The following is a 27,053-nucleotide window of genomic DNA, read 5'->3' on the forward strand; positions in this document are numbered from 1 at the left end:
ACTTAATTTGACAGCCCCCGCGGCTAATGCTAACTCAAAAGTATAACTTGGAAGTTAATCTCATGTGTGCTCGGTGTCAGAGGGGCCTATGCACTGACTGGAAAGCTCAAGGGACTCGGCTGTGCCTTCTATGATTTTTTTTTAGTCTTCAACTGACAAGCGTCCAGTTCTTGTGTTGTTCGCTTCACAGCAGGGGCTTTCTGAGAAGGTGAACATGTTTGCGAGTCAACTTTGTTGTCTCTCTTGGTGAGCTGTCTGGTCTTTTCTCTCTCTCTCTCTCTTCTTCTCTCAGAACCAGTGACCTGTAACCATAAAGACTTTGCCTGTGCCAACGGCGACTGCATCTCAGCACGGTTCCGCTGTGATGGCGACTATGACTGCGTCGATAATTCGGATGAGGTCAGTAAACTTTTGGGTCTGTTTTGTTACCTGGTACAAAACAAAGGGGTGGCTCTTGGAGTAGTAGTTTCTGTCTTTATTTATTTTTAGTAATGGAAAATGTCGATATAAAAATTGTGATATAATCACTTTGCCACTAGAAAGGCAGAAAGGTTCTCCTTTTCATGAGGAAAACAACAATGATGCATCAGTATCCGTATATCAGTATTTATATATTTATCAAAACCCCATTAACCATTGTGAGTGAAGGCCATTATGAGTGCAGAGTAAATGCTGTAGTCGTGATCAATACTTACTGAAGGGGAGCATATTGTTTGTGTTCTGTGTAAAATGTCCCATTGCACATTCTCTCAATGTCACACAGTGACACACGTGTTAATAGAAAGGGAAGGTCGAGCTTTACACTACACAAGAGATTTCTTTGTCATGAGAAATATTTGCTTCCTGAGTTAGCCTGATGCCATTGACCCATAGATTCAAAATAGGATCATGCCTCCTCTCTACTTTGCGCAGTCAGAGATATCACTCTGTTAGCTCATACGGTACCTTCTCGACAGTACTCCTCCCCTCCGACTGTGTGGTAAGAAAAACAGCATGAGTGATGTGTTATTAACAGGGACATCCTATTAAACGAGATCTGACAAAGCGCCTTCACACAAAATGCGATGATCTGCAGCAAGTACTGGAGTCCGTGTTATTACGAAGACAATAAACATGTGGCTCAGACTAGGAAATGCAGGCATAAAAGGGAGTCTTCTGGGTCGTTATGAGAACCAAAGCGTTTTATTGGACAGGCTGCAGATATATGCACTTATCATTCCTCCTCAGGCAGCAGGCAAAGATAAAGGTCAAAACTGATTCAGGCACTTTTGCCATCGCGTTCCATGAAAATTACTCATGCCACCCGACTGGTATAAGCAGCTTCGATCGTAATACCAAGGTCAGGGGAGTCAGTTCCCCCGGAGCTCAGGCGCTCATAAAATATATATCTTCATTGCATGGTGTGTTACTTTAGATAAAAGCATCTGCTGAATGGACAGTCCACAGCTTAGGACAGCAAAAATGGTGGACTGAGTCACAAGCACACATATGGAAAGTGTCTTATCAGTATCTTAATAAAGTATAGTGGCTTCAGAGGTTTTTACTTTTCTCTCTGTTTGTTTTTGAGGCAGAATATGAATACCAGAATGATGTTTATAGTGCTTATTATTTGCAGGACAATTACACTGGGAATGGCACTTCAGGGTGTAGATAGCGTAATCAATTAATCAGACGGCCAGTCAGTCAGTCAGTCAGTCAGTCAGTCAGTCAGTCAGTCAGTCAGCCAGTCAGCCAGTTAATCAATCAATCAGTCAGTCAGTCAGTTAATCAATAAGTCATTCTGTCCATCAATCAATCAATCAATCAATCATCAATCAGTCACTCAGTCTGTTTCTCTGTCCATCAATCAGTCACTCAGTCTGTTTGTCTGTCCATCAATCAGTCACTGAGTCACTCAGTCAACTATGTGTGCATTTTGAGTCCCTGAGCTGCTATTTGCGTCTCCTTATCTCCCCCACATGTCTGTCCAACAGAAGGACTGTGAGACAGGGCTGCCATCTGCGTCCCCTTTTGTCCCCCACATGTCTGTCCAACAGAAGGACTGTGAGACAGGGCTGATATCTGCGTCTCCTTATCTCCCCCACATATCTGTCCAACAGAAGGACTGTGAGACAGGGCTGCTATCTGCGTCCCCTTATCTCCCCCCACATGTCTGTCCAACAGAAGGACTGTGAGACAGGGCTGCTATCTGCGTCCCCTTATCTCCCCCCACATATCTGTCCAACAGAAGGACTGTGAGACAGGGCTGCTATCTGCGTCTCCTTATCTCCCCCCACATGTCTGTCCAACAGAAGGACTGTGAGACAGGGCTGCTATCTGTGTCCCCTTATCTCCCCCCACATGTCTGTCCAACAGAAGGACTGTGAGACAGGGCTGCTATCTGCGTCCCCTTATCTCCCCCACATATCTGTCCAACAGAAGGACTGTGAGACAGGGCTGCTATCTGTGTCCCCTTATCTCCCCCCACATGTCTGTCCAACAGAAGGACTGTGAGACAGGGCTGCCATCTGCGTCCCCTTTTGTCCCCCACATGTCTGTCCAACAGAAGGACTGTGAGACAGGGCTGCTATCTGCGTCTCCTTATCTCCCCCACATATCTGTCCAACAGAAGGACTGTGAGACAGGGCTGCTTTCTGCGTCCCCTTATCTCCCCCACATGTCTGTCCAACAGAAGGACTGTGAGACAGGGCTGCTATCTGCGTCCCCTTATCTCCCCCCACATGTCTGTCCAACAGAAGGACTGTGAGACAGGGCTGCTATCTGCGTCTCCTTATCTCCCCCCACATGTCTGTCCAACAGAAGGACTGTGAGACGCGGTGTGCTGAGGACCAGTTCCAGTGCCACAACAACCTGTGCATCTCCCTCAAGTGGCTGTGCGACGGCCAGGAGGACTGCAAGACCGGGGAGGACGAGAAGAACTGCCAGGAGACTGAGACAGGTCAGGGCTCCACACGGGCTGAGGCAGACATCACGGACTTTGTGTGTGTGTGTGTGTGTATGTGTGTGTGTGTGCATGTGTGTGTGTGTGTGTGTGTGTGTGTGTGTGTTTGTGTGTGTGTGTGTGACTGTGTGTGTTTGCTGATGTGTGTCTGTGTGCCGATGTGTGTGTGTGTGTGTGTGCGTGTGTGCACGAGAGCGAGCATTCATATAAGACAAAAAAGAAGCTACTCTCCTCTCTGCTTGATAGGGAAAAAAAACATTAAGACTGCAAAGTTCGTAGGGTATCTGAAATGACCAAATACCTCCTGTGGAAGTGTGGTCTCATGATTAATGAAATTGAGTGACGTGCTTCAGCTTGAGGAGGGATACAGAGAGTCAAGGAAACACACTCCGCTCCCAACTTTTTTAATGAGCGCCAAGAAGAACACAGAGAAAAATGTGACCTGAAAAGTGAAAGTCAGACCAAGCGTTGAATTAGCCTTGGCAGTCTCCTAAGCCTTCTTTTGCTATACGCTAACAGGGACAGAAGTTGAAGGTGCTGCTCAGCAGCTACATTCCTCACTTCAGAGGACTCTTGAGTTGAACAGTGTTATTAAGGCTGAACGTTAGCACAGGGATGTTCTCCATAGCCTTCAGAAGCTATCAGTGCAAGTCAGACACTCGTTTTCTTTAGGAAACTACCATCTGACAGCATGCCTGACAACTAGCATACATCCAACTAGCTTTCAATGACCTTTTCACCTGAAGGTCGTCAGAATGTATTTCATCAGGAAGCTGATTTTATATTGGAATTCTATCCCAGGCTTCAGGGGAGGTTGAATGAGTGATGTTGTGAGTTTAAAAGCAGAATAGCTCTTAGCCTGTCAGTCACTATTTGTTTTAATACGTGCAAATGTTCAGTGTTTCACAAAAAAAAAAGATTTTGTTTGTTTTTTTTGTAATTGTTTTCAACTTGTTCATTGAAAAGTACAGAGAGGTATTTTTAAATTATGATTCAAAGAGAGCATTATAATTGAACTATATTCATATGATTTGTTGAGAAACTTTAAATTTCTTGATGAATGTGACGCAAATTTGTGCAAGACCATTTGTCAAGCTTCAATTTTAAACCAACGTCCAAAACACATGACATTCCTTCGATGTAGGTCAAGAAAGAAAACTTAATTTACACACATAAAACTATTATTCATGATATGAAGTAGCGCTAGCAGGAATCCTTTTGTCTTTCTACAGTTTCAAACCCTTGTCCAGATGCATGGTGCTCATTCTAAGGTGTTAAGAGCGTGCCAGTCTCCGTCAGTTCCAGAGTGCCTCTGCTGACGCCTGTGCTTCTCTCCTGTGTGTGTGTGTGTGTGTGTGTGTGTGTGTGTTTGTGTGTGTCTGTGTGTATGTGTGTATGTGTATGAGTGTGTGTGTGTGTGTGTGTGTGTGTGTGTGTGTGTGTGTGTGTGTGTGTACGCGCGCGCTGATGCCTGTTCTTCTCTCCTTTATGTGTGTCAGTGGTCCCCTCCTGTTCCCTGAACGAATATGTGTGTGCCAGTGGGGGATGCGTGCTGGCCAGCTTGAGGTGTGACGGACATGACAACTGTCTAGATGGATCTGATGAGGTCAGTGGCTAACGCATGTCATACCTCACCGTATCTCACCTCAGCAGCAGTCTGCCAGAACGTCATGGTGAAGAACAAAGGGGGAGCCTGTTATAATCCCACGTGGTCCCCAGTGCCTGTGCTGTTACGCACTGAAAATGTATTCAATCATTTAATAGACGGTTGTAGCTATTCATATTTAAATAGGACTAAAATTATCTTTCATCAGGCAAAGCTGTTGGGAATTTCACATATGTCATATTTGATCTTGTTTTGTGTTAGTTAAAAAAGAACGATGTTTTATGTACCTTGTCACCATGGATACATCATTATGTATGCCAGTGTGTTGTTGAAAGCTGGCCAGTGCACAGAGTGGGGTCGTTTGATGTTTACTGTTGTGTGGATGGACAGACGGATTGTGTGAAGGAGTGCAAGGAGGACGAGTTCCTGTGCAGAAACCATGCCCACTGCATCCCGAAGAGATGGCGCTGTGATGACGTCTTCGACTGTGTAGATCACAGCGACGAGGAAAACTGTGAACACGGTATTCAATCACACCACTAAAAACACCCAAATTACCCTGATTGACTTGACTAGGGTTTTAATTTAGTATCAGTAACATTTACCTTAGGGGTCATCGTCTCCTGGGAGAATCAAGAAATGTCTCTTCAAACACATTTGTATTCGGTACACACTTGTTTTATCTGAATTCAATGCTTCCAGGATAGAAAACTAAATCTGATCTGAATGAAAATTACTTTCTTTATTCATGCTTCACAAATGACTTTCACAGGACGAGAAAATATTTCAAAGACTTACCAGCCTTGGAGTATAGCTGTTTCATTTCTTTCTCTTCTAACCTTGAACTATGAGCTATGAGGTCGTTAGCTGACAAACACAAAAAGCTAATTTGATATTTTTCTTTTCGTTTCATTTCGCCCAAGATGAAAAGTCTCTTTTTTTTCGTTTTTCAACATGCGCGATTCCAGGATCTTTCTTCTGCCGGCCTGACGAGTTCATTTGCAACAACACGCTGTGTAAGCTACACGCATGGGTGTGTGATGGAGAGGATGACTGCGGCGACAACTCCGACGAGAGCCCAGACATGTGTGGTGAGCTGCGAGCGCCAATTATAAAGTTTATAACGTCGGAAAGGAAAAAAAGATAATTGCCTACAATTTGCACTTAAATAAAATACTGCACGTGTTGGCACTAAAAGACCAATTAACAAGAACTTAAATCTTGGCATTGAGTCCAGTCTTCCCTGAAGCATGTGACTCGAGTCTCGAGGGCACTCATTTCTATGTGTTTATTTATAGTGTCCCCGTTCGTCTCAGCTTTTTGATCAGTGATGAGACGTTGTATGTTGTGCTCGTCCTCTGTCCAGCAAAGCTCCCGTGCCCCCCTACCAGGCCGTACAAATGCAGGAACGGACGTGTGTGTCTGCGCTTGGACCAGGTCTGCAACAAAAAGGACGACTGCGGGGACAATTCTGACGAGGAGGAATGTGGTAAGCGGTCCATAAATGGTTTTGTTTGTTTGTTCATAGTAGTCCAAAATGAAAATCAGGCAAAACTTCTCTGGCGTGTCATTTAAAGGGTTGGGTTGTGCTATGAGCCTGGTGCTAAGTAAGATGCTAAGGCTGAAAATTCTGAGTTTGATTAGTGTTCCTTTGTTTTGTTAGTTTGTTTGTTTTGTTGGTTTGTTCATAATAGTCCAAGTTAAAATCCAGTGAAAATCAGGCAAAAGTTCTCTGGCGTGTAGTTGTATTGTTGAAACTTCTAAGTTTAAGTAGTGTTTCTTTGTTGGTTTGTTTGTTTGTTTGTTCATATTAACTCACCAATCTGTGTTTCCCCTGCCTTTGGACTGGCTGGTTCTGGCTTTGGCGCGTGTGTGTTGGATGGGTTGTGTGTTTGATGTGGCGCGCTGGCTTCTGTGGATTGAATGATGGATGCTCTGCTTTGGACGGACCCAAACCCCAGAGGTGATATCGGGCCGCCCCACGCCGTGTGGCAAGACGGAGTGGACGTGTGGGAACCAGCGCTGCATCCCCATGCAGCTTCAGTGTGATCTGTTTGATGACTGTGGAGACGGGTCAGATGAAAGAGACTGCAAGGCCAGTAAGTGATACAGAGTGGAGGTGTGTGTGTGTGTGTGTGTGTGTGTGTATGTGTCTGTCTGTGTCCGTGTCCGTGTCCGTGTCCGTGTCCGTGTCCGTGTCCGTGTCCGTGTCCGTGTCCGTGTCCATGTCCGTGTCCGTGTCCGTGTCCGTGTGTGCTTATGTGTGTTGACATACAAATGCAGTACATCCACATACAAAGTAAAAAGACTCTCACACAAATACAAACACAAAGCCACACATATGCAAACACAGACTCAGTCACCAACCTACACACACACACACACACACGCACACACACATACAGGCCTTTTTTTATTTCTGCAGTCACCAACACATATTATTTCCAGCACATTTCTACAAAGCTGTCTCTACAAATAAATCATTCCACCCACCACCCATCACCCACCACTCCACCACATGGCTCCTTGGTATTCGCTCAAACCCTGTGTCTGTTTTTTTTCCACGAGGAGATAAATATTCCATTTGCATTCGCTTTGTACTCAGCGCGGGGCATCAAAGACGTGGTGTAGGCCCCTTGCTGGCAAGGGCTGGGGAAGTGCATGTTTCTCTGTTTCCGGCTATCAAACTCCCCCCACACAGGCACACACACACATACCCCCCCACACACACACCGCCCCACACACACTCTCTCTTCTCTTTCCCTTGCAGTCTCGAGCGGAGATCTGTGCGGGAAGAGGACCAACCCGTGCGGGGAGGAGGCTGTTTGCAATCAGACAAACACCAATGCAATTTGCCAGTGCAAACTTGGCTTTCAGAGAAACCAGAGTAGCAAGCTGTGTGAAGGTAGGCTACACACACACACACGCACACAGACACACACACACAGACACACACACAGACACACACACAGACACACACACACACACACACACACACACACACACACACACACACACCAAGCAGTGTGAAGGTAGGCTAGTGGATTCAACCAGCAACTCATGCTTTGGGTACAAGGCACGGTTTATTAACCGTATTATAACCAGTAGGTGCTAATACATGCATACATACAGTACATACATGCATACAGACATACAAACACACACACACACACACACACACACACACACACACACACACACACACACACATACATACATACCTAAATACACACACACACACACACACACACACACACACACACACACATACACATGGGCTTGCATAAGAGCTGAAAGAATGGCAAGAGGGGCATCCAGTCATATGTTTGTTTGTTGAATTTGACAACCCTGTCCTCAATCCCAAACAGTGATTAAGCAACCAATGGCAGAAGAACTTAACCAAGCAGTTTTTAAATGAGCCAGTCAACGCTGGAATGATCCAGCTGAAATGAATAAATGCCATCAGAAATAACATTATTTTACCCCCATCATCTTCATAAACAGATATTGTTGCTCTCTTTTTCTTCCAGAAATTGATGAGTGCCTACAGTTTGGCACGTGTTCTCATTATTGCACAAACACTAAGGGATCATATAAGTGCACTTGTGACCGTAATTTCAAAGATATCAATGGAAACTGTGAAGCAAAAGGTAAGGATCAATGATTTCTCATCGACAACATTTTTCACCCCCTTTTTCTTTGCCCACCAATCCATTTTCATCTCCTCACATGCAATTAAAGTTTCTGACGAGCACATCTTTAGTCATTAATCAGCTAATCACGGCAGCATGACACAGTCCTCTCCTAGGGTTTTTTTTTTTTTTTTCAGAAGCCCCCTGCTTTATTGATAGCTTTTTCCAAGTCGCATTGATATGCCCCTCAGACGAGCCTGCACAATATGCAAAACAGTCACATATAATTCTGCTTTTTCCAAGTGCTAAGTTGTGGCATCAGCAGGCATCAGCAAGCAACTCTGTAATCAATAGCCCTTTTTTCACGTTTATCTCAGAAGACATGCAGGGGGCCAGAATTAAAGTGGCCACTTAAATGTTAAATACAAAAGCTGGTATGAAGGACTGTTGACACAAATTACCCAGACATTATATTGCTTTTAGTGTCAAATAAGAGGACCTTCAAAACTATTTTCTTGTAAATATTTGCAGTTACACCCATTAAGTGAAACATCATCCCTTTTGTTCAAAATAAACATGTCCATACATTATTTTAAGTCACTGTAATGTATGTATTGATAGTATTTAATATATTGCCATAATCTTTTCATAATGTATTATACAACTGTAACAACTGTTAATTGCATTATAATCATAGCTTTGTATAGACTTTCTATTTTAGTGTGTTAATGTTACTGAATTACATACTACATGTTAAATTAATGCTAATCTAGAGGAGTTCATCTGTGATTGAAATTGTCAAAACTGTCAAACTGTCTTAAACCCTAAATGGAATTTAGCCACTTTTCATTTTTTTTGCATATTTATAACTCAACGGGCAGGACCAGAAGATCGAGTGCTCCACATAGCTAATGACACTGAAATCCGAAGTTTTGTGTATCCGTTTAACCAGAGCCATGGACACAAACTACTCACTCGCATCGAGGAAAATGCCCGCATCATCGGGATGGATGCTCTGTTGCACCAACAAAAGTTTATCTGGGCTACCCAATTTAATCCGGGTGGACTTTTTTACAGAGAAATCTCTGACAGAAGTCAAACTAAAACTAATGTCGGGATCATAGTAAGTATGTGCAAGAAGAAGTTCAAGGGAGGCATACTTTTGACGGGTTGAACTGGTCGTCGACTGCCTGCGGATCACAGCGGCGGTGTTTCGGTGCGACTCCGATGAGTCAAACGTCCATTGTCAGGCGTTGGCAGCACAATGAAATTCATGTGTATGTGTCGTCGGGCCTTGTTATCTACATCGCACCTCGGGCAAAATGCAGTTAGGCGCTATGAATTGCTAGTATTGAATTACGCCCATGAGCTCGTTGAGATTAAATTCATAACTCACCGAGTCACGTCTCTCATTTACACTCCGCCAGGGAAAGCGAGGCAGTAGCAAGGTGCCACACACTCCTTGTTATCATATAGATTGTTCTAGAAAATATCCTGAGCTTCCTCAGCTAAAGCTCCATTCGCGTCATTATCTTTGAGGCTGAGATAGTTGGTAAGTAAAGGAAAGTAGTCTGCCATGAAATAAATTGGACATTTTTTCCCCTGTCATCTTTACTCTCTCTCGCGCTCTCTCTCTCTACACAAATGCATTTGTGGAATGAAAAACGGTGGGAAATTGGCTTTTCTTTCTCTTCAGTCATATTTAAGAATATCTTTCATTTGTATTATTTCTTCAGGGCCTTGTTCTGAGAAAATGAGAATTTCAATCATTCAGACCCCCTCAATTTAGCAAGTATTACCTGCACTCACAGTGACATGTATAATTTAGAGAGCTTATTGTTCATCAGTTGTAACCAAGGCATGTTTTTTTTACTTTTTATTCAGTGTGTTTCAGACCTATGACTGTTCATTATTCTCCAAAACTGTATGAGTTTTAGTTCAGGATCCTCAATCATGGCAACTACTTAGTGATGACGGGACTAGAACTTTCCATGTATTCAGAGGGAGAGTATGGTCAGACAACTCCGCAGTGCATTAAAATGCAAAGTGCCCAACTTTACAAAAGTAGAGAGTTTGCAGCTGTTTAGGCCACTACATCATGGATAGCTCTTTGTGATGAGTAGAGCAGAATTATTATCCTCAGGAAGATTGGTGGGGGAGGGGGGAGCTCATGCAAAAGGCAGTGCAGCATATTGTGTCACAATACACGTCCCCACAGTATCCTCTAAGGGCCTGCTTTACTAACAGGATTGCCCCCATTTCTGGCGTAAAATAGCGGTCATAAACATAAAACGGTATTTACTAAGGGGGCGCAGCGCATATTAACGCCTGTGGGTGTGAACAGGGGAGGGCACGGAAACGTGGGTGGAAACCTGGGTGGAACGGTGGGCATGGAGCGCAATTTAATGGGAGGAGAGAAGGTAAGTGCGCCTAATGATGTATTGCGTGGTATTTACTAAAACTGCCTGTCGAGCGCACGTCTCAATTTGCGGGATAATTCTCCGCCTCCTAAAAGCACGTTTTTTCAACTCGTATAACACATTTTCAGTTAAGCGAACCACAAATCATTAGACGGTACAGGTTAACCAACCACGCAATACTTCAATTACGGGACCTGGGCCTCGTTTCCCGAACGCGCACTTAGCCTAAAAAGCACTTGAAATCGCTCGTAAGAGGATTCCTACGTTGCAGACGGGTTTCCCAACGCCACACTTAGCTTAAGTGTATCTTTCATTGAGAGGAATTCTACGTGTGGTCAGGACCAGTAGTAACTTCACACTTAGCGATGTAATCCACCAGGGGCGTCGTTCGACCGTCGTTCGGAAGAAACGGGAATTAAAAAAAAAAAACATGGCTACTTGAAGCGAGGAATATTTTACATGAATAAAGCTATCTACACAACTTTTTATATGTTTATAATGACTCGGTTTGATCGGAAATGTGCTACGCGACCAATGCAGAGTATTTAGGTCTTGACTGAAGCTTTCAAACAGTAGTTTGATGGCACATTTAGCGCTTATGCCACCACTCCATTGGCTTATATGGTAGCTTCTAGCTAGATGGTTGTATATTATGTAGAAGAAATCCAAACGATGTTTCTGTGTATAGCACATCATGAGAATGTCATTGTTTCACCTGCCTATTCCCATCAAAATAGAAATAAAGAATATTAAGTATTTGAAAATAAAGATTAGGCTATACAAAACTAGTGCATTGCCCGTAGGAATTATGCATTCTGTAGTGTTAGCAGACGTAGGGCTGTTGGGTAGTGTAATGGCAAGACATATTTGCACTCCACATAGGTACAGGTTACACTGAAGTATTATTGTGATGCATGTTTCCTTTTCATTAAGAAATGTGTTAATGGTAGCCTTTTTGGAGAGTTACCAACAAATAAAGTTTGAGATTATGTAGTGGATGCAGTTGAATATACTGTAGATGTCAACGTTGCTGTCTAAACTATAAACTAAATGTCATAAAGAAAGACATTATTTAAAATGAAGTTATGGTTGAAATAGGATCACTTCTTTATTGTAAGGGTAAGTGTAGGGCAAGAATGGTCATGCAGTTGGACTCAAATGTAGGTTAATTTTATTGAATGTATGTAGCCTACTGTACTGTATGACTTTTTATGATGCTAGCTTTGACAGCCCACTCTCAGACAGATCGTAATAAATGTCCTTACAATGGGAACACAGTTTAAATAGGCTTCTCTGCTGGAGATGGTGTTACTATCCCCGCCCCGAATTTAGTGCACATTGCACGTTCGATGCACGCATAGGCTAGCTAATTTCACAGCAATTAACGTAAACAGGTTAACCTGACGTAAACAGCTCCTAAGAGCTACTTAAGAACTCGTGCACGTTGCGCTCGTGCACCTGACTTTAAGTTGATGGTTGGGAAACGCACGTAAATACAAAGTGCTACTTAGTGTACGATGTCGCGAAAATCCACGTAGGCCGTTAAGATACATCGTTATCGGGAAACGAGGCCCAGATCAGAGAGACATCGGCGATCACATTCCATTCCATCAGTTGTTAAAACTAATTTGCAAATATTGGCCTCCGGATAATTTCAACCAGTTTGTGGAAAAGTGAATTCCCCTTTCCACCGTCAACATTAACATTGACTTATAACTCACGTTGCCCCGCAGACACGGGAGAAAGACACTTTACTCTCATTGCCCGCAGGAGCGAGAGAGAGAGAGAGGCATTGAACTCGCGCGCACACACACACACACACACACACATACACACACAGAGCCATGACTATCGCCAGCTACCCATACAATGCCGCGAGTTCAGCTCTGAACGCAATTGTGGACTTTGAAATCGCAAACTTTCCGAACGTAATCGGAACCATTGATTGCACCCACGTCCATGTATATTGTAGTGAACCCATGTCCCTTGTAGAAATTATTAATCTCGCCATGTACACATCTATATTGTTATAATAGACAGTTTATGCATTAATGCCACCAATAGCATATTCTTTATAATCGTGTTCTTTTAAACATCTCGCTGTAGGTGATGGCGGGCAGAACAACAATATAGCAGCGCACACATTGAATCAGGTTCAGTGATTGAGCGAACGTGAATATATCTCCACCTCGCTGAACCTTCATTTTCTCTTCCTAAATAAATACCACGGAAAATGCGCAAAAACACCGTGCGTTAATGTGCGACAGCAGTTTAAGCAGCGGTCGCAGTGTTAGTAAATCAGGCCCTATATAGGGCGGAGTAAACACAGATTGCCCAGCGCGATCTGGTTTGATAAATACCAAGTAAAATGCACAAAAACACCGTGCGTTAATGTGCGAGCACAGGTTAAGCAGCGGTCGCATGTTAGTAAATCAGGCCCTAAATGTCTCTGGATCAGAATGGTCTCTGATGTGGCATTGATCGTTGACCGAGCTACTTCAGAGACCTCTGCAATCACCAGTAGGTAATGCCCACGCCGTCAGCCCTTTGACACATGCTGTAACAGGTAATGACTTGGCCACCTGTTCAACTGCGTCACCAGTATGCTCCAGAGAACTTTAGGGAGCTTTTTCTCCGATTTTTTTTTGCTATTTCTATTTTCTTCCCTTATCTCTTTCCTGAAGTGTTACCATATTTACAATACAGTGAGTGGCACAGTGACTCCGTATGAATGAGCTTTTCTTTTTGCCTGGCTGCCCCCCCTTTGCAGTGTCCAGACTTCAGGAGACCTAGAGACGTGGCGGCAGACTGGGTAACGGGAAACATATATTGGACAGATCACTCACGGATGCACTGGTTCAGTTATTACACAGCCCACTGGACCAAACTGAGATACTCGATTAACGTGGGTCAACTCAAAGGCCCGAACTGCACCCGGCTGATAACGGACATCGCAGGCGAGCCATACGCCATCGTGGTCAATCCAGCCAGAGGGTGAGGCGGCGCGTTTATTCCCTTTTCTCTTTGGCTCTGCCACTCGTCAAGAAAAGACACCCCTTCCACTGTCTCAAAAATAGACTTCCTGTGGGATGAGTTCATGTGTATTTTTGTTTTTAGGATTATGTTTTTTTGCCTTTAAACTTTTGAATGGGTGTTTTTGGATGGGGTTGACATTGATATCTGTATTCTTGTACATGCATTTACAGAATGATGTACTGGTCAGTGATTGGTGACCGGTCACATATAGAAGAGGCTGCCATGGACGGCTCTATGCGCAGGGTGCTTTTGGATAAGAAACTTAGGAGACCCACAGGTATGAGCATGTTGTAATATTTCATTTTATACAGTGTTTGTATGATAAGTATGTACATACTATTTCTTACGATCTTAGCATTGGGATTTGTAGACATAATTTCAATAGGAATAGTTAAGAATAGAAGTGGTAGAATATTGCATTCTCTCACTGGTTCTAAACACTGATATTTGAATAGCTTAGTTAGCTTAGCGTTAAATTCATGGAATAGTCACCCTGATGCTAAACTGCATGTAATTGTCATATCTTTGCATTTTTTGTGCATTTGAGAAAGGAAAAAGTTAGAATTGGTGGAGATCATTTTCAAAACGCTATTTTGCCTCAACCTACTTTTCCTAGGTTTTGTATCGTATCTACCAGTAGTAGTAAAGTTTTGAAAGAGTCCCCAAATGCTAAAGTGAAGTAAAGCAAAGTGCTAATAAGATGGTTTCCTTTCACCTAACACTGGCTATCTGTGTGTGACCTGCATCTATGACCTGGAAAAGAATATAATATTTGAAGCAGTCGTGGAGCAATGAGCTTTTTCTGCCAAACCGGCAGACTGTCTGGCTCTGTGGAGACGAGAGCACAAACAAGCATCCTCTGCGCTGACCTTCTTTGTGGTGAAGGACCTAAAAACCTGCCATGGGGGGAGAACAGCAGATTCATCATCTCAGGAAAAAGTGCACCTCCGACTCTTTCTCGTCCTCCACCCGCGGAGACGTTACGGAAACATAAATAGATATTCCCGGGCTCGTATTAGGATAATTACTCAATAGCTCTTGTTTTAAGCATAAAATAAATCTAGGTGATTAGTCTTCGTGATGGCCTCCGATCACTGTTCAAATTAGGCCAAAGAAGTCCAGCACTGCTGTACCCAGCACAGGAAGTTTGTCTGCTGTTTACTTTCGACAGGAGACACTAAGCACATTGCAAACCTTTTGTCTGACCCTCTGAATTTCATTTTCAGCTCCTCTACGCTTCTCTTTGCCACATCCTGCTCATCAGTATGTCACATCAGCCACTCCCCGATCCCCCATGCCACAGACCAGGCCTAGTTCTTTAACAGTGACCGAGCAATTTACGCAACTGTTTTTATAAATAAATAAACAAACAATAAATAAATAAACACAGTAGATGACCTCCGGCTCTGAGACTTGGAGGCATCATTATTGATTTGCCCATTGAATTCATATGGCAAATAAATCTCCTCTTTTCTCTATCTTCTCTGTCTTTCACTCTCTCTCTCTTTCTCTCTTTTTATCCTTGCCCAGGCCTGACAATCGATTACTTCACTCAGCGTCTGTACTGGGCAGATGCGGAGCTGGCCACCATTGGCAGTGTGCGGTTTGATGGATCAGATCCCCAGGAGTCTATCGGAGGCAAATACGGTAAGATAAACAGGCCCAGTCAATATGGGAAGGGGTGAGGGGGCAGGCTAGGGGCAGTTGTCCAGGAGGATTCTGCTTTGAGATGAATGACCTACGTTAGCATCTGATGCTCTGTGCTGCATTAATAAAGTGGGTCATTCTAGGACAGACAAAATTCTGGAAAGATGTCCTCATGAAATATGGATACTGTCAATGCCACTGACTTAAACGGTTTCGGAGGAGGTGATGCAACAAAGGCAACCTAACTATCTGTTTTTTTTTTTGGCGTAACACATTCCAGGGATTCCCAATCCATATCGAATTGATTTATTTGAGGACTTCATCTATGGAACGGGTCTGAAGAATGAGGTCTTCAGGATACACAAGTATGGAAAACAGCAGATGGAGCTTCTGGACCTGGGTGTGGAGAAAGCCACAAACATCATGGTGTCCCATCGGTACAAGCAACAGGAGGGTAAGTGAAAGATAATTTAAGATTTTAAAGATTTTACTAAACCAGTCTGTCATAAATCTGACACACTCCTGTTGTTATGTCACATTAACTGCCATAACTTGTCATGTCCACTGACATTCCAGAAAGATGTTTTGATTGTCGCTTAACATCCCAGGTCAGGTTAATGCAGAAAATCCATAAAGGCCCTCAAAAAAATAAAAAATAAAAGCCAGCAAGAAGCAGTATACAGAGCGCTTGACCGGAGGCCAGTGTTATGTTTTTAATAAAACTCTTTTGCCCCCACCACCGCTGACACAAACTCTGATGAAGGTCAGTTTTGTATTGTCTGTCAGAAGCTAGTCTAGTTTCAAGGATTGAAATTAAAGTTTGTGAACGGTTACAAAAACGAAAGTGTTGTTAAAGTGGACAAAGTGCAGATGGAGTGGACATGTATAACTGCTAACAATTGCTGTCAACAATAACAGTGATTTTCTTCTCCGCTGGTTTATATCTTGTGCGTTAGAAATATCATCAAGACACAATAGAAGACAAATGCAACCTTGTTATCTCTATTAAGCCATAACCAAGAGGCCTCTCATCCTGTCCAGCATATTGTGCAGTGGCTCAGAGTTGCTATTTGTTTTCTAGTACACTATCAGCATGAAATACAAGAGGACCTTCACACGCAGCTTGCACTCCCCTTCTTCGTACCACAGACCCCTTGATCTGTTTCAGTGGGCCTTCCTTTGCTATTTGTCATCCCTGTTGACTTAAAGGCCTGGTGGTCCTCGCTCCGATCCCTCGCGCCCGGCCTTGCCTTGTCACACAGACAGCTGATGGCATCCCTGCAGACTCATTAGGCCAGTGAGATCCAGTCTGGGGAAGGAGTCAGTGCACTACCAGCAGAAACTGAGAGCAAAGTTTGATGTCTTCAGCAAATCACTGATGGTGCGCCCTGCTCGCCTGGTCGCTGCACTTTTTATTTTATTTTTTTCCTCTTTTTCTTTTGAAAACCAGCTCGGCGTGTTTGTCCTCCCGAAGATGCCTCTGCGAACTTTGAAAGTGTGGGTGTTTGGTGTTGGGAGATGGAACTGATGAAGTTTATTAGGCCTGAACCACTTCTGTTTTTATATTATATAATATGGTGTTATGGAATGTATTTGTGTGTATTGTTCTGCTCATTTCAATTTTTTTTTCTGCGTTTCAGAAGTTGAAAATGGCTTTGTGATGAAATCCTAAAGTCAAGATCACTGTCTGACATGAAGTCTTTAAATAAAGATTCAGAGAAATGTGGATATCTCATTTCCATTTGAATGGCCATTTTGGAACTAGCATATTCTCGCTTTCTTCAGGAAAACAAAAGATTCTTAAATTTCATCGGAGGTCATTTAGAACGAAAAACAAGAGCATTCTTGCTTTCTTTAGAAAACAAATTCAAAAACGAATCTAAACAAGGAGGCCTGATATAGAGTTAGAAGAAGTATTTTTATATTTATAGATTCCTTCATTGACAGTGAAAGCCATATAAACAAGAAGGTTGAAGAAGAAGCAGAAGGAGGATGTTGTTTGGTTTTCTTTGACAGCAAATGCTCTGTGTGTCCGTAGGATTGTCAAACCCGTGCCTGAAGATGTCCTGTGACTTCCTGTGTCTACTGAACCCCACCGGAGCCAGGTGCACGTGCCCAGAGGGGAAGAGTCTCATCAATGGCTCCTGCACAGACCCCAATATCTCAGGTACCACCGTAGACCCCTGCATACCCCTGCTCCTCGCACACATCTGTTTGTGTTTTATTATTATTCCTCTCAAAGACCTGGGACAAGATTACTTGTGTATTTACACATGTAAATTTTACGAAATTATGAATGGGGTGGGGGTGTTAATTTGGGAGTTGATGCGCAACCGCTGAGGGAGAGGAGGTGGAGGGAAGGGAGGTGGTCTAGGGAGCGAGAGCGAGAGCGAGAGTGAGAGCGAGAGCGAGAGGCTCGGCAGTTTTCCAAGAAGCAGATTACCCAGATGTTTTTGGCGTCACGCCTGTGAATCTGAATCGTGATCGTTGGGCTTCAGGTGTTATTTTCTGCTCTTGAGGATTACAGATCAGAGGAGAAGGCGGCGAGGCCAGGGCAGAAATACAAACATCGTTTATTTTTTGTATGTTTTAATTAAAGATCGTTATCGGCTTGAGTCATGTGTCACATTTAATGTGCCGTGCGGCCATGTGATGGCACGGTAAAATATGGGCATGGAGCAGTTTCGCAATTTAATATGACAGACGGGGATTAACCTTTGAAGAATGAAGGCTAAATAGCACCTGTTTGTGTTCACCGGGAACCAAATGGAAATATTTTAATAAGTCATAAAAAGGCTTTCTCCCTGGACTGATATACAGACAACTCTTTCGAACACAGCATAATTGCCAATATAAAGAGTTGGTCACTGTCGTGGACAGTTGTTTCAACAGAGATTTAGCAATAACCTTACAATAATGGTCTAGAGAGCTTTAGTTAAGACAAACAATACTCTGCAACATTCGTGTTGCACATACACAACTAACCGAGTCAATGTAGACATTTAAAAAGTCGTGTAGATAGCTTAATTCACATAAAATATTTCCCACTAACAGGCCGAGACGCCGCCATCTTTGTAATATTTCAAATCTAATGGTTAATTCAACTCAAGCGTTGGTTGATCATCTGTCCATCATCGTATAAAGCCCGCCCTTACAATTTGATTGGTCAGATCGCTTTTCCGAAAACTTGAATCTCTCCCAACTAGCTCAAAGCCAGACTGAATCTCCCACACCAAAAATTTTGTGGGCGGAGTTCAGGCTGGTATCCAGGCTAACTCATGCCACCAACGGGATTCACATGTTCTAAGTGTGCAAAACACGCCGGCTTCTCTCTGGTTTCCTGCTACTGTATCTCCGTGATTTTTTTTTTTTGATGTGTCTCCCCCTCTCACTCTCACTCTCATCTCCTTACCATTCCCCATCCCCTCTAAGGTAAGGAACCTGATAATGTCATGCAAATGTTTTCGTTTTATTTGCCTTTTGATGTTTGATAAAACCTAATCCAGCAGTTAAGTCTGCACACTCTCTTCATGCCTGCTTGACAGGAACTGCTTAAGGCAAGGCTTCGATATGATAAACAGCCCAGTCATCTGCGTGTGGCTTGGCCAGGCTAGCCTATAATGGAAGATAATAATTGCCACTTTACATTCATGGATTTGCATTGTTGGGGTCCACAGGCTAAAGGGATCTGCACTGCATAGAAATTATCTCTCAGATTGAACATGACCGGAAAACGAACTTTTTGATAGGTGGCATGATGGCAAGGTTGAGGCTGTGGGTTTGTGTGTGTGTGTGGATGTTTGTGTGTGTGTGAGAGAGAGAGAGAGAGAGAGAGAGTTTGTGTTATGAATGTGTGTTCTTCATTTGTTTTTTTTTCAAGATCTGCGTGTGCGTGTGTGTGTGTATGTGTATTTGCTCTGACCCTGTGGTATGCTGTTGTGTGTTGCAGGAGAGCTGTGTCGGCCTGCCTGTGAGAATGGAGGCCGCTGCCTGGCCAATGAGAAGGGGGGGATGCGCTGCTACTGCTGGCCTGACTTCTCCGGAGAGAGATGCGAGGTGAACCACTGCACAGACTACTGCCTCAACGGAGGCACCTGTGTGGGCTCCCCCCTCGGTAGGTGTCCTGTGTGTGTGTGTGTGTGTGTGTGTGTGTGTGTGTGTGTGTGTGTGTTTCCATCATTATAATAGCATAAAATATTTGTTGTATTATTTTAAAAAGTGGTCTGTAACCATTTTTCTCTGAAGGGCCTTAAAATTCTACACAAAATCCTTTCAAAGCTGGAGGTTTCAAAAGCTTAATTCAAAGAACAGGAACTATTTCAAGGGTTTTATGAAGGACTTCAAGGGATCTTCTATGGGGACAAAGATCTTTTTTTTTTTTATGAGTGAGCAGGCCGGGTACAAAATGGCAAACTCCCTTGCCTTCTGGACCATATGCCGCTTCAGTAGATTCACAATGGGTGTACTCTAAATGCAATGCAATAGCCTGAAATAATTTCAGTTTCAGTGTGTGTGTGTGTGTGTGTGTGTGTGTGTGTGTGTGTGTGTGTGTGTGTGTGTGTGTGTGTGTGTGTGTGTGTGTGTGTGTGTGTGTGTGTGTGTGTGTGTGTGTGTGTGTGTGTGTGTGTGTGAGAAGCTATGGCTTTCTGAACATTGTTTGTCATGATGATGTGTTGATTGTTTGCCATCACAAAGGGCATAAATGATCAGTCATCTTTCCCCCGGTCGATTAAAAGTTGCTATTCAGTGCAGATGTTGCCCAGTAAGTGGTCGATTGCCCTAATTAAGATTGACAGGGACCAATCAGTTCTCAGACATCCTTTTGGATTCATATGGGACTTGGTGACAGTCCTGCATGAGACAGGGGATGACTCAGGGACAGGCCTGGTCCTAAGCATCTGGGCCAACTCTCGCTGTGAAGACAGCTGTTGTCTTCGGGCAGAGCTATCATCCTGGGAAAAGCCCTTGAAGTTGTATTTAAAGTACAATTGAACAAGGGATCATAAGGATCAAATAAAAAAAAATTATAATCTTAAATGAATCTAAAGTCAAACTCAAACTAATCTAAAATGATATCTAGTAGATCATCTCTGCCTGCGCCTTGAACAATATTGATAATTCATCTATGCATATCATTTGCGTATAATTGTAATAATACGTAAGGGATAATGTATTGTCCGGAGGTCCTTATCCAAAAATAAATCCTGACGGGGCGAACAACTCCCCGACGCGTAGCGGAGGGTGTTGTTTCGTCTTGAAGGGATTTATTTTTGGATAATGACCGACGGACAATACATTATCTCGCTTATTATATGGTTACTTGCCAAAAACGATAGAAGACATTCCTCCAACATACCTCTTTTTAATGATTTAGTTGCCGTTTCATGAGTCCCGTTTAGAAATAAATAGTTCTTCAAGCAAATAGAACTTGGAAGTTTCAGGTGTTGCATAGCAACCCATTACTTGCTGACTTCAAATTACCATGAGTCTGTTACGTTAAAATGACCGGACTTCTTGCGGAATGATATGAAAGATGTGAATTAGAAGCACAAAACCTGTTGCCAAGGACAGCGGTCATTATCTTTTCGCAGCGGTCTGTTAGCAGGAAATAATGTAGGGTAGAACGTTGGGATGGCCCATTCAACTCAACGGTACTTTTTGGAACATTCTGAAGAGCTGTATAATAAAATATAATAATATAATACAATTTCGATATAAAACAAGTATGACATTTAGAACATTGTAATTCGGTGCAGCATACTATCTGAATTTGGCCTCACTGTGTTTAACTGTAGAGACATTTTGAAACCTGATCTGTAGTTGAAAAGTATTTCTGTTTTCCCTCCTCCAGGGCGTCCAACGTGTCACTGTGCGATGGGCTTCACCGGCACGAACTGCGAGCGGCGTGTCTGTGACAACTACTGTCTGAACGGCGGCACGTGTGAGGTCAGCACTGGCAACCAGCCCACCTGCCGCTGCTTGGCGGAGTACACCGGGGACCGCTGCCTCTACCGTGAGTCACCGACGGGCCTCTGGGCGTGGTTCTGTTTGCCGTGCTCAGGGGATCGAGCGGACTGGTCCCAGTGGGGGGGGGGGGGGGGGGAGTTTCACACTGCCTCCCTAGCCGGGCTCCATCACTAAGGTGCCTTCAAAGGCTCCCTAGCCAGGCTCAATCACTAAGGTGCTTCCAAAGCCAGATGGCAGAATGTTGGATTATGGGCCATCCACTCCCATCTCTGGTACCTCCAATTGTTGAATACAGGGTGCACACATTCTGATATGTTGAATCCAGGGTGCACACATTCTGATATTTTGCTTGATTGGACATTGGACATTGTGCTGATGGAGATGCAAATCAAATGGGCAAATTTGACACAGTTGATTTCTTTGCTCATTGTGAAATGTCCAAACATGTAATTTGTTCCTTAACTGCCAATATATTCCATCCAGTTGAATACCCCAGGCCAGCATTTACATGCCGTCATTTTCTGTTATTTGTTTTTCATTTTTAACCTTGGACTTTATGAATAATGGGTGTAAAAAAAAAAATCAGGATTTTTTTTTGCATTAGCCTCCCTATCAACTCTGCCCCCCACAACTGCCCCCCCCCCCCCTTTTTGAGGCACCAATCTCAAAATGATGACCAGAATCGAAAACAACACAATCTATTTTTCTTTTCCCTAAAAAAGGGTCACTGCCTCACAACAAACAAAGGATCCGTTTGAGTTCCTTTTGCCCGCAGTGACTTCTAAATGCCACCCTAAACACCTAGAGGTTCCTCTGCTCTCTGCTGATAAAATATTTCCTCTGTTAGAATGCCTTTGTTATTATAATTTGTGGGAAAACAATTTTATCTGGGCAACATGAATGCCTTTTCCACTGCTGAGCACCCAAGGGGTGACACGTTTTCATCTCTGTACCAGCAGACATTTGATGCGGGTAATTATGTCTCATTAAATCTTGGTGAAATTCCAATTAAACTGCAGATCGTACAGAGGGAATTTGCCTGTCGGAGTCCTCATTAAAAAAAAATCACAAGTGTATTTCTTTATTTGGTTATTTATTTCTTCAGTTATTTATCTGTTTTCTTCCCACCTCTGCCTCCTTCCGACAGATATCTGTCATCATTACTGCGTCCACTCCAAGGCCTGCACCCTGTCCAGCTCCGGCCACGTGGAGTGTGTGTGTCCGGCGCGATACGAGGGCAGCAAGTGTGATGTTGACAAGTGCCAGAGGTGTCACGGAGCTCCATGCATTATAGACAGTGACACCGGCGAAGTGGCCTGCAAGTAAGCAGTCTTCTGGGAGCTAACAACTTTACACATACTTCACAGTGGCAGTGGGTGCAAAACTAGCTTTCTCTGAGTGTGTTATGATCACAGTAGCAACGGGTGAGTTTGAAATGATTGGTGATGGAAATGGAGATCTTGAAGGCCTTATTCTCCTTATACTCCATAGTTATCATTAGTTGCTGGTAGTTTAATTGAATCCAACAAAGAGTTGCCATCACTTTGATATGATGTTGTTCAGATAAAGAAGTTTAGGTCATGTAATACAGTATTGCAAAGAACATATTCCATTGTGCAGCTCTTAAGGCCCAATGATATTAACCCCATTGAGGATCAGAGTGACTTTTAAAGACTAATTTTAATGATTAAATTTCATTTTTTATCCAACTTATTTCGAAGCCCCTCAAATATGTAGTATATAACACCACTTAGTGTGCAAGGGGACTCATGTATTTGCAGTGACACCATTAGCTCTTGCTGCAGTGAAGCTCCCTCAGACATCAATTTTGATCTTCCACCTGCTTCTTGCGGAGTCAGCAAACTGTGCAGGGCCGGCGGCGAAGTTCTGTGCAGCAGGTAGTTCACTCTAGTAGGTGTCACTGTTACCTGGTGTTTGAGCATAGCCCTTGGCACTCTCTCTCTCTGATGTCCCTCTCCCAGCTGCACGACCGGCAGAATAGCGCCCAGCTGTCAGCTCTGTGATGGCTACTGCTACAACGGGGGCACCTGTCACCTGGATCCAGACACAAATCTGCCTTTCTGCCAGTAAGTAATTACTCCATGGCTGCTTTTTGAACCAGCTGAAGCTGCGCTCCACTGACACCCACTTCCCTTTCAATTATACCCTAAGCAGCTTGTAAACTCTGATCGTAAGTGTGGTGATGGTGTTGATACTGTTAGACAGGGCGGTTCAGAGGAGCAGAGAAACAGAATATGAGTGGATGAGGTACCCTCGGTAGGATACACAGTTTTTTTTTTCAATTTTCAGTTTCTTTTTCCAGTTTTAGGATGTGATTGGAATTACGATATCAACAGGGCAAGCATTTTGTGTTTTTTTTTGTAAAGTTTTTTTTTATTTATTTTTTTTACTTCAGACCGAACTGCTGAAATGGAAATTGTCTCACTCCATAAACATGTTTTGAGTTTTACTAAGATTATTTTTTCCAATCGTCCTTTGTAGTTTAAATGCCACGTGCAGATATTCGACTATGAATGACACAATCGAGAGGAAGGAATCAATTTCTATGCAAATGATCTCATCTCATTTTCTGTAAGGTTAACAGATCTCGATAATGTGGTTTATTCAATGGCTTTGAGGCACAGCAAACCTGTGGGATGATGGATTTGTCATTGTCAAGAAATGATAATGTTTGACCTTCCACTCTAACGTTTGTAAATGAATGTCTCATCACAGTCAGTGATAACAAACAGAGAAATGAGAATCACCCGTCTCTGGCGCTAATGGGCTTTGACGCCCTCCTCTGCTGGTGTATTCCATGTCTCTCATCTCTGTGATCATAATGATCCAACAGGATTAACACAGTGTTGTGAACATTACATATGGAAATACGACATGCTTATCAGCTTTGAGTGTTTTTTTTGCTGTGACCAGTCAATCAAATATTTCCAAAGATTTATTTCATGTCAGCCCTATGTCTTTTGATCCTGTTGTTTATACTGTGTTTTTGCATTAGATAACCACTAGAATTTCCTAATTCATTTGCCTATATACAGAATATTGTTTACATTGCTTGTTTTAATGCACATATGAAAAGTACAGACGGTGTAAGAAAATAACCTAGGCTACGACTATTTCATCATAACAGTGCACTGCTTGTGTGGAGACAACCTTGAGGGAATAAGCAGTGTTGCCAACATAGCAGATTTGATGTAGTGATCTCTACTGAGAAAGCGATGCTGGAGGGGGGTGCACTGTAGGTCAGCCTAGTTTGATTTTACCATAGGCTTTAGAAATGCTCTGTGTTGCATGAACAAAAATGATGGGTAAGTTCTGGTGGGTTGTTGAATTTCATGTATGCAGGCATTTGAGATCTGGCAGCTACCCAAAACTGAGGTCTGGCAGCTAGCCAGAATTGGACCTGACTTCCAGCATGGGTGCTCTCTCAAGCATGTGAAATGTTATGAAATCGAACAAGATGATGGAATAAAGTAGCGCTGGTGGCACACCAGTTTGTATATTAGTGTAATCCCCTTATCAAGAAAATTTGCACTTAGCTTGTATGCTAATTAGGACAGTCATGGAATACATAACTAATCTTGGTTCCAACCAGCAATTTCTTCCCTGAAAAGGTATTGTGTACATGCTACTGCTTTTGTGTCTGCTAGTCCATATAATGTTATCAAGGGAGGAAAGAGCCACGGAGAGAGGCCTTAGTGACTAAGCCAGCACCTACTGAATGAAAAGTCCAGTAATTCCATTGTGGACAATAAGCCTTGGTACACAGCACTTTGAAACATACTTTGTACTGCTGGCAAGGGTAGCTAAGAGCATGGATTGTTGGCACTTGAGAACACTCCACAACCAGGTTAGGACAGAACAAATATGCCCATTCCACACACACAAACTACATAATTTAGCACAATTTAATGCCTTTTAGATCAGGCACCAGACCCTTCCCTTTGTAAGCGGTTAACAGCACTGCTTGCAAGAAGACCTTTCAGTTGCATGGACAAAGCATTTCAAAGAGCAAACACATTTATTTATTTAAACCATTCATGTGAAAGGAACCAATGGATAGAGTGTTATACACTGCTATAAAAATACAATTTTAGTTTTTGTTTATGTATTTTTTATTACCAAGTTGGCAGTCTCTCTGAACAATAACATTTTGTCAAGACAAACAACTGGCCACAGCCCACCATTGAAATATAGCAACTAGCAGACCCTTTTTTAGAGTTTATGGTGATGAGAAAAAGAACTTGTTCACAGAAAGAACTCTCTTTACTTTTCCTCTTTTTCATTCCTCTGTTCATCCTTCATTGCCGGAATGTGTGTGTGTGTGTGTGTGTGTGTGTGTGTGTGTGTTTGTGTGTTTGTGTGTGTGCGTGCTTGTGTGTGTGTGTGTGTGTGTGTGTGTGTGTGTGTGTGTGTGTGTGTGTATGGTATTTTGTTTTTTCTCTGTCAGCCAGCAGAGTTCTATTGTCCCAATCTTCTTATATGTGTCCACGCAATTTCTTGCAGCTGCACTGCTGGCTACAAGAACCAGCGCTGCGACGAGCTGGCCAACCCGTGCGATTACTACTGTCAGAACGAGGGGATATGCACAATAACAGCCTTTAACAAACCCCGCTGCAAGTAGGTCCCCGCAATTCCAAGTCCCTGCAATGCAGAGTCCCCATAATCCACCATTTTTCAGTATGGGGCTGGGGCTTCATCTTCCACTCAGTCCCAGTCCACCGCTGTGTCCATGAGAGTGGGTCCAATCCACATGCATCCAGGCCCAGGCCTCATGTGGCCAGCTCTGGTCCTATCTGCCATTCCATCCTGGAGCACATCGCCATTCATTATTCCGCTCTCACTGACAGGGGATTGCATCTGTGTGTGTGTGTGTGTCTGTGGGGGGGGGGGGTGTATGTGTGTGTGTCTGTGACTGGGTATCTTAGTGGAGTGTGTATGAGAGTGTGTGTGTCCCAGTGACTGCAGGTATTTCAGAGGGTATGTGTGTGTGTGTGTGTGTCTTTGCTGGGTTTGGGTGGTGTATGTATGAAAATAGTTGGTCTTCGAGTGTGTGGAGTATTCATCACAGCAATCACCCAGGAACGTTATCCCCGAGGTGTATTTTTCCCTTGTTTGGGGGTGAAAACAAAGCTTTGAATTTCAGTGTCAGGCAAGCATTGACTAATGGCGGGCAGGATATTGGTTGCAAATGTTTAGCTTCCTTTTAGCCAAACACTTGAACAGTTGTCCCACACACTAACTGATGGTGTCTTTTTCCAAATGAATCCTTTATTAACATTATAATGTGCTTTCATATGAGGATCATCATGACTTGAAACCGTTTACATTTTATTAGGCTAAATTAAATGACGTGGCTAGCTTACATTACGTTTGCTACATTAGCCTGCTGCCATCATTGCATAGCATGCTCACACTTACTGTTACTTTGAGTACGTTTTCTGATCTACTGGGTTCATTACTGTAAAGCCTGCTGTGTACAATGCTTTACAATACTCTTTTTTGCCAGTGATTTATAAAAAGTAGTTTAGACATAGACTACTATTACACTACCAGTGATTAAGTGTTTGCTATAGTCTACACAGGCTTCAATTGGAGTCTTCTCTCCAGAAGGCCTATAAAGCCACAAATCCCTTAACTTGCTCTTGCATTCCCTATACGATACCAGGAGGAAACGAATATGTGTTTTATTATTTATAATGCAAGACACGGCACAGTAACTTTTAAAGCATAATAACAGCCTCTACCTCACACTGCCGCCAGTGACTTTTACTGCTTTCCTTTCA

General features: G+C 43.2%; 1 protein-coding gene across 1 annotated transcript in view; it reads left to right on the forward strand.

Moving 5' to 3' along the window:
• Positions 1-27,053, forward strand: part of lrp1bb (low density lipoprotein receptor-related protein 1Bb) — a gene marked incomplete at both ends in the record, with an annotated part of 317,704 nt that overhangs the window by 283,059 nt on the left and 7,592 nt on the right. The window contains 20 exon segments of the mRNA XM_080838235.1: positions 293-399; positions 2,800-2,938; positions 4,441-4,547; positions 4,938-5,070; positions 5,516-5,638; positions 5,914-6,036; positions 6,509-6,646; positions 7,318-7,452; positions 8,078-8,197; positions 9,061-9,302; positions 13,370-13,593; positions 13,806-13,912; positions 15,166-15,282; positions 15,563-15,736; positions 17,321-17,449; positions 19,232-19,396; positions 21,134-21,295; positions 22,397-22,571; positions 23,232-23,336; positions 25,774-25,887. Of these exon segments, the coding sequence (XP_080694361.1) occupies positions 293-399; positions 2,800-2,938; positions 4,441-4,547; positions 4,938-5,070; positions 5,516-5,638; positions 5,914-6,036; positions 6,509-6,646; positions 7,318-7,452; positions 8,078-8,197; positions 9,061-9,302; positions 13,370-13,593; positions 13,806-13,912; positions 15,166-15,282; positions 15,563-15,736; positions 17,321-17,449; positions 19,232-19,396; positions 21,134-21,295; positions 22,397-22,571; positions 23,232-23,336; positions 25,774-25,887 (2,839 nt within the window).

The sequence above is a fragment of the Sprattus sprattus genome (genome assembly GCF_963457725.1).
Source record: "Sprattus sprattus genome assembly, chromosome: 5".
NCBI lineage: Eukaryota > Metazoa > Chordata > Actinopteri > Clupeiformes > Clupeidae > Sprattus > Sprattus sprattus.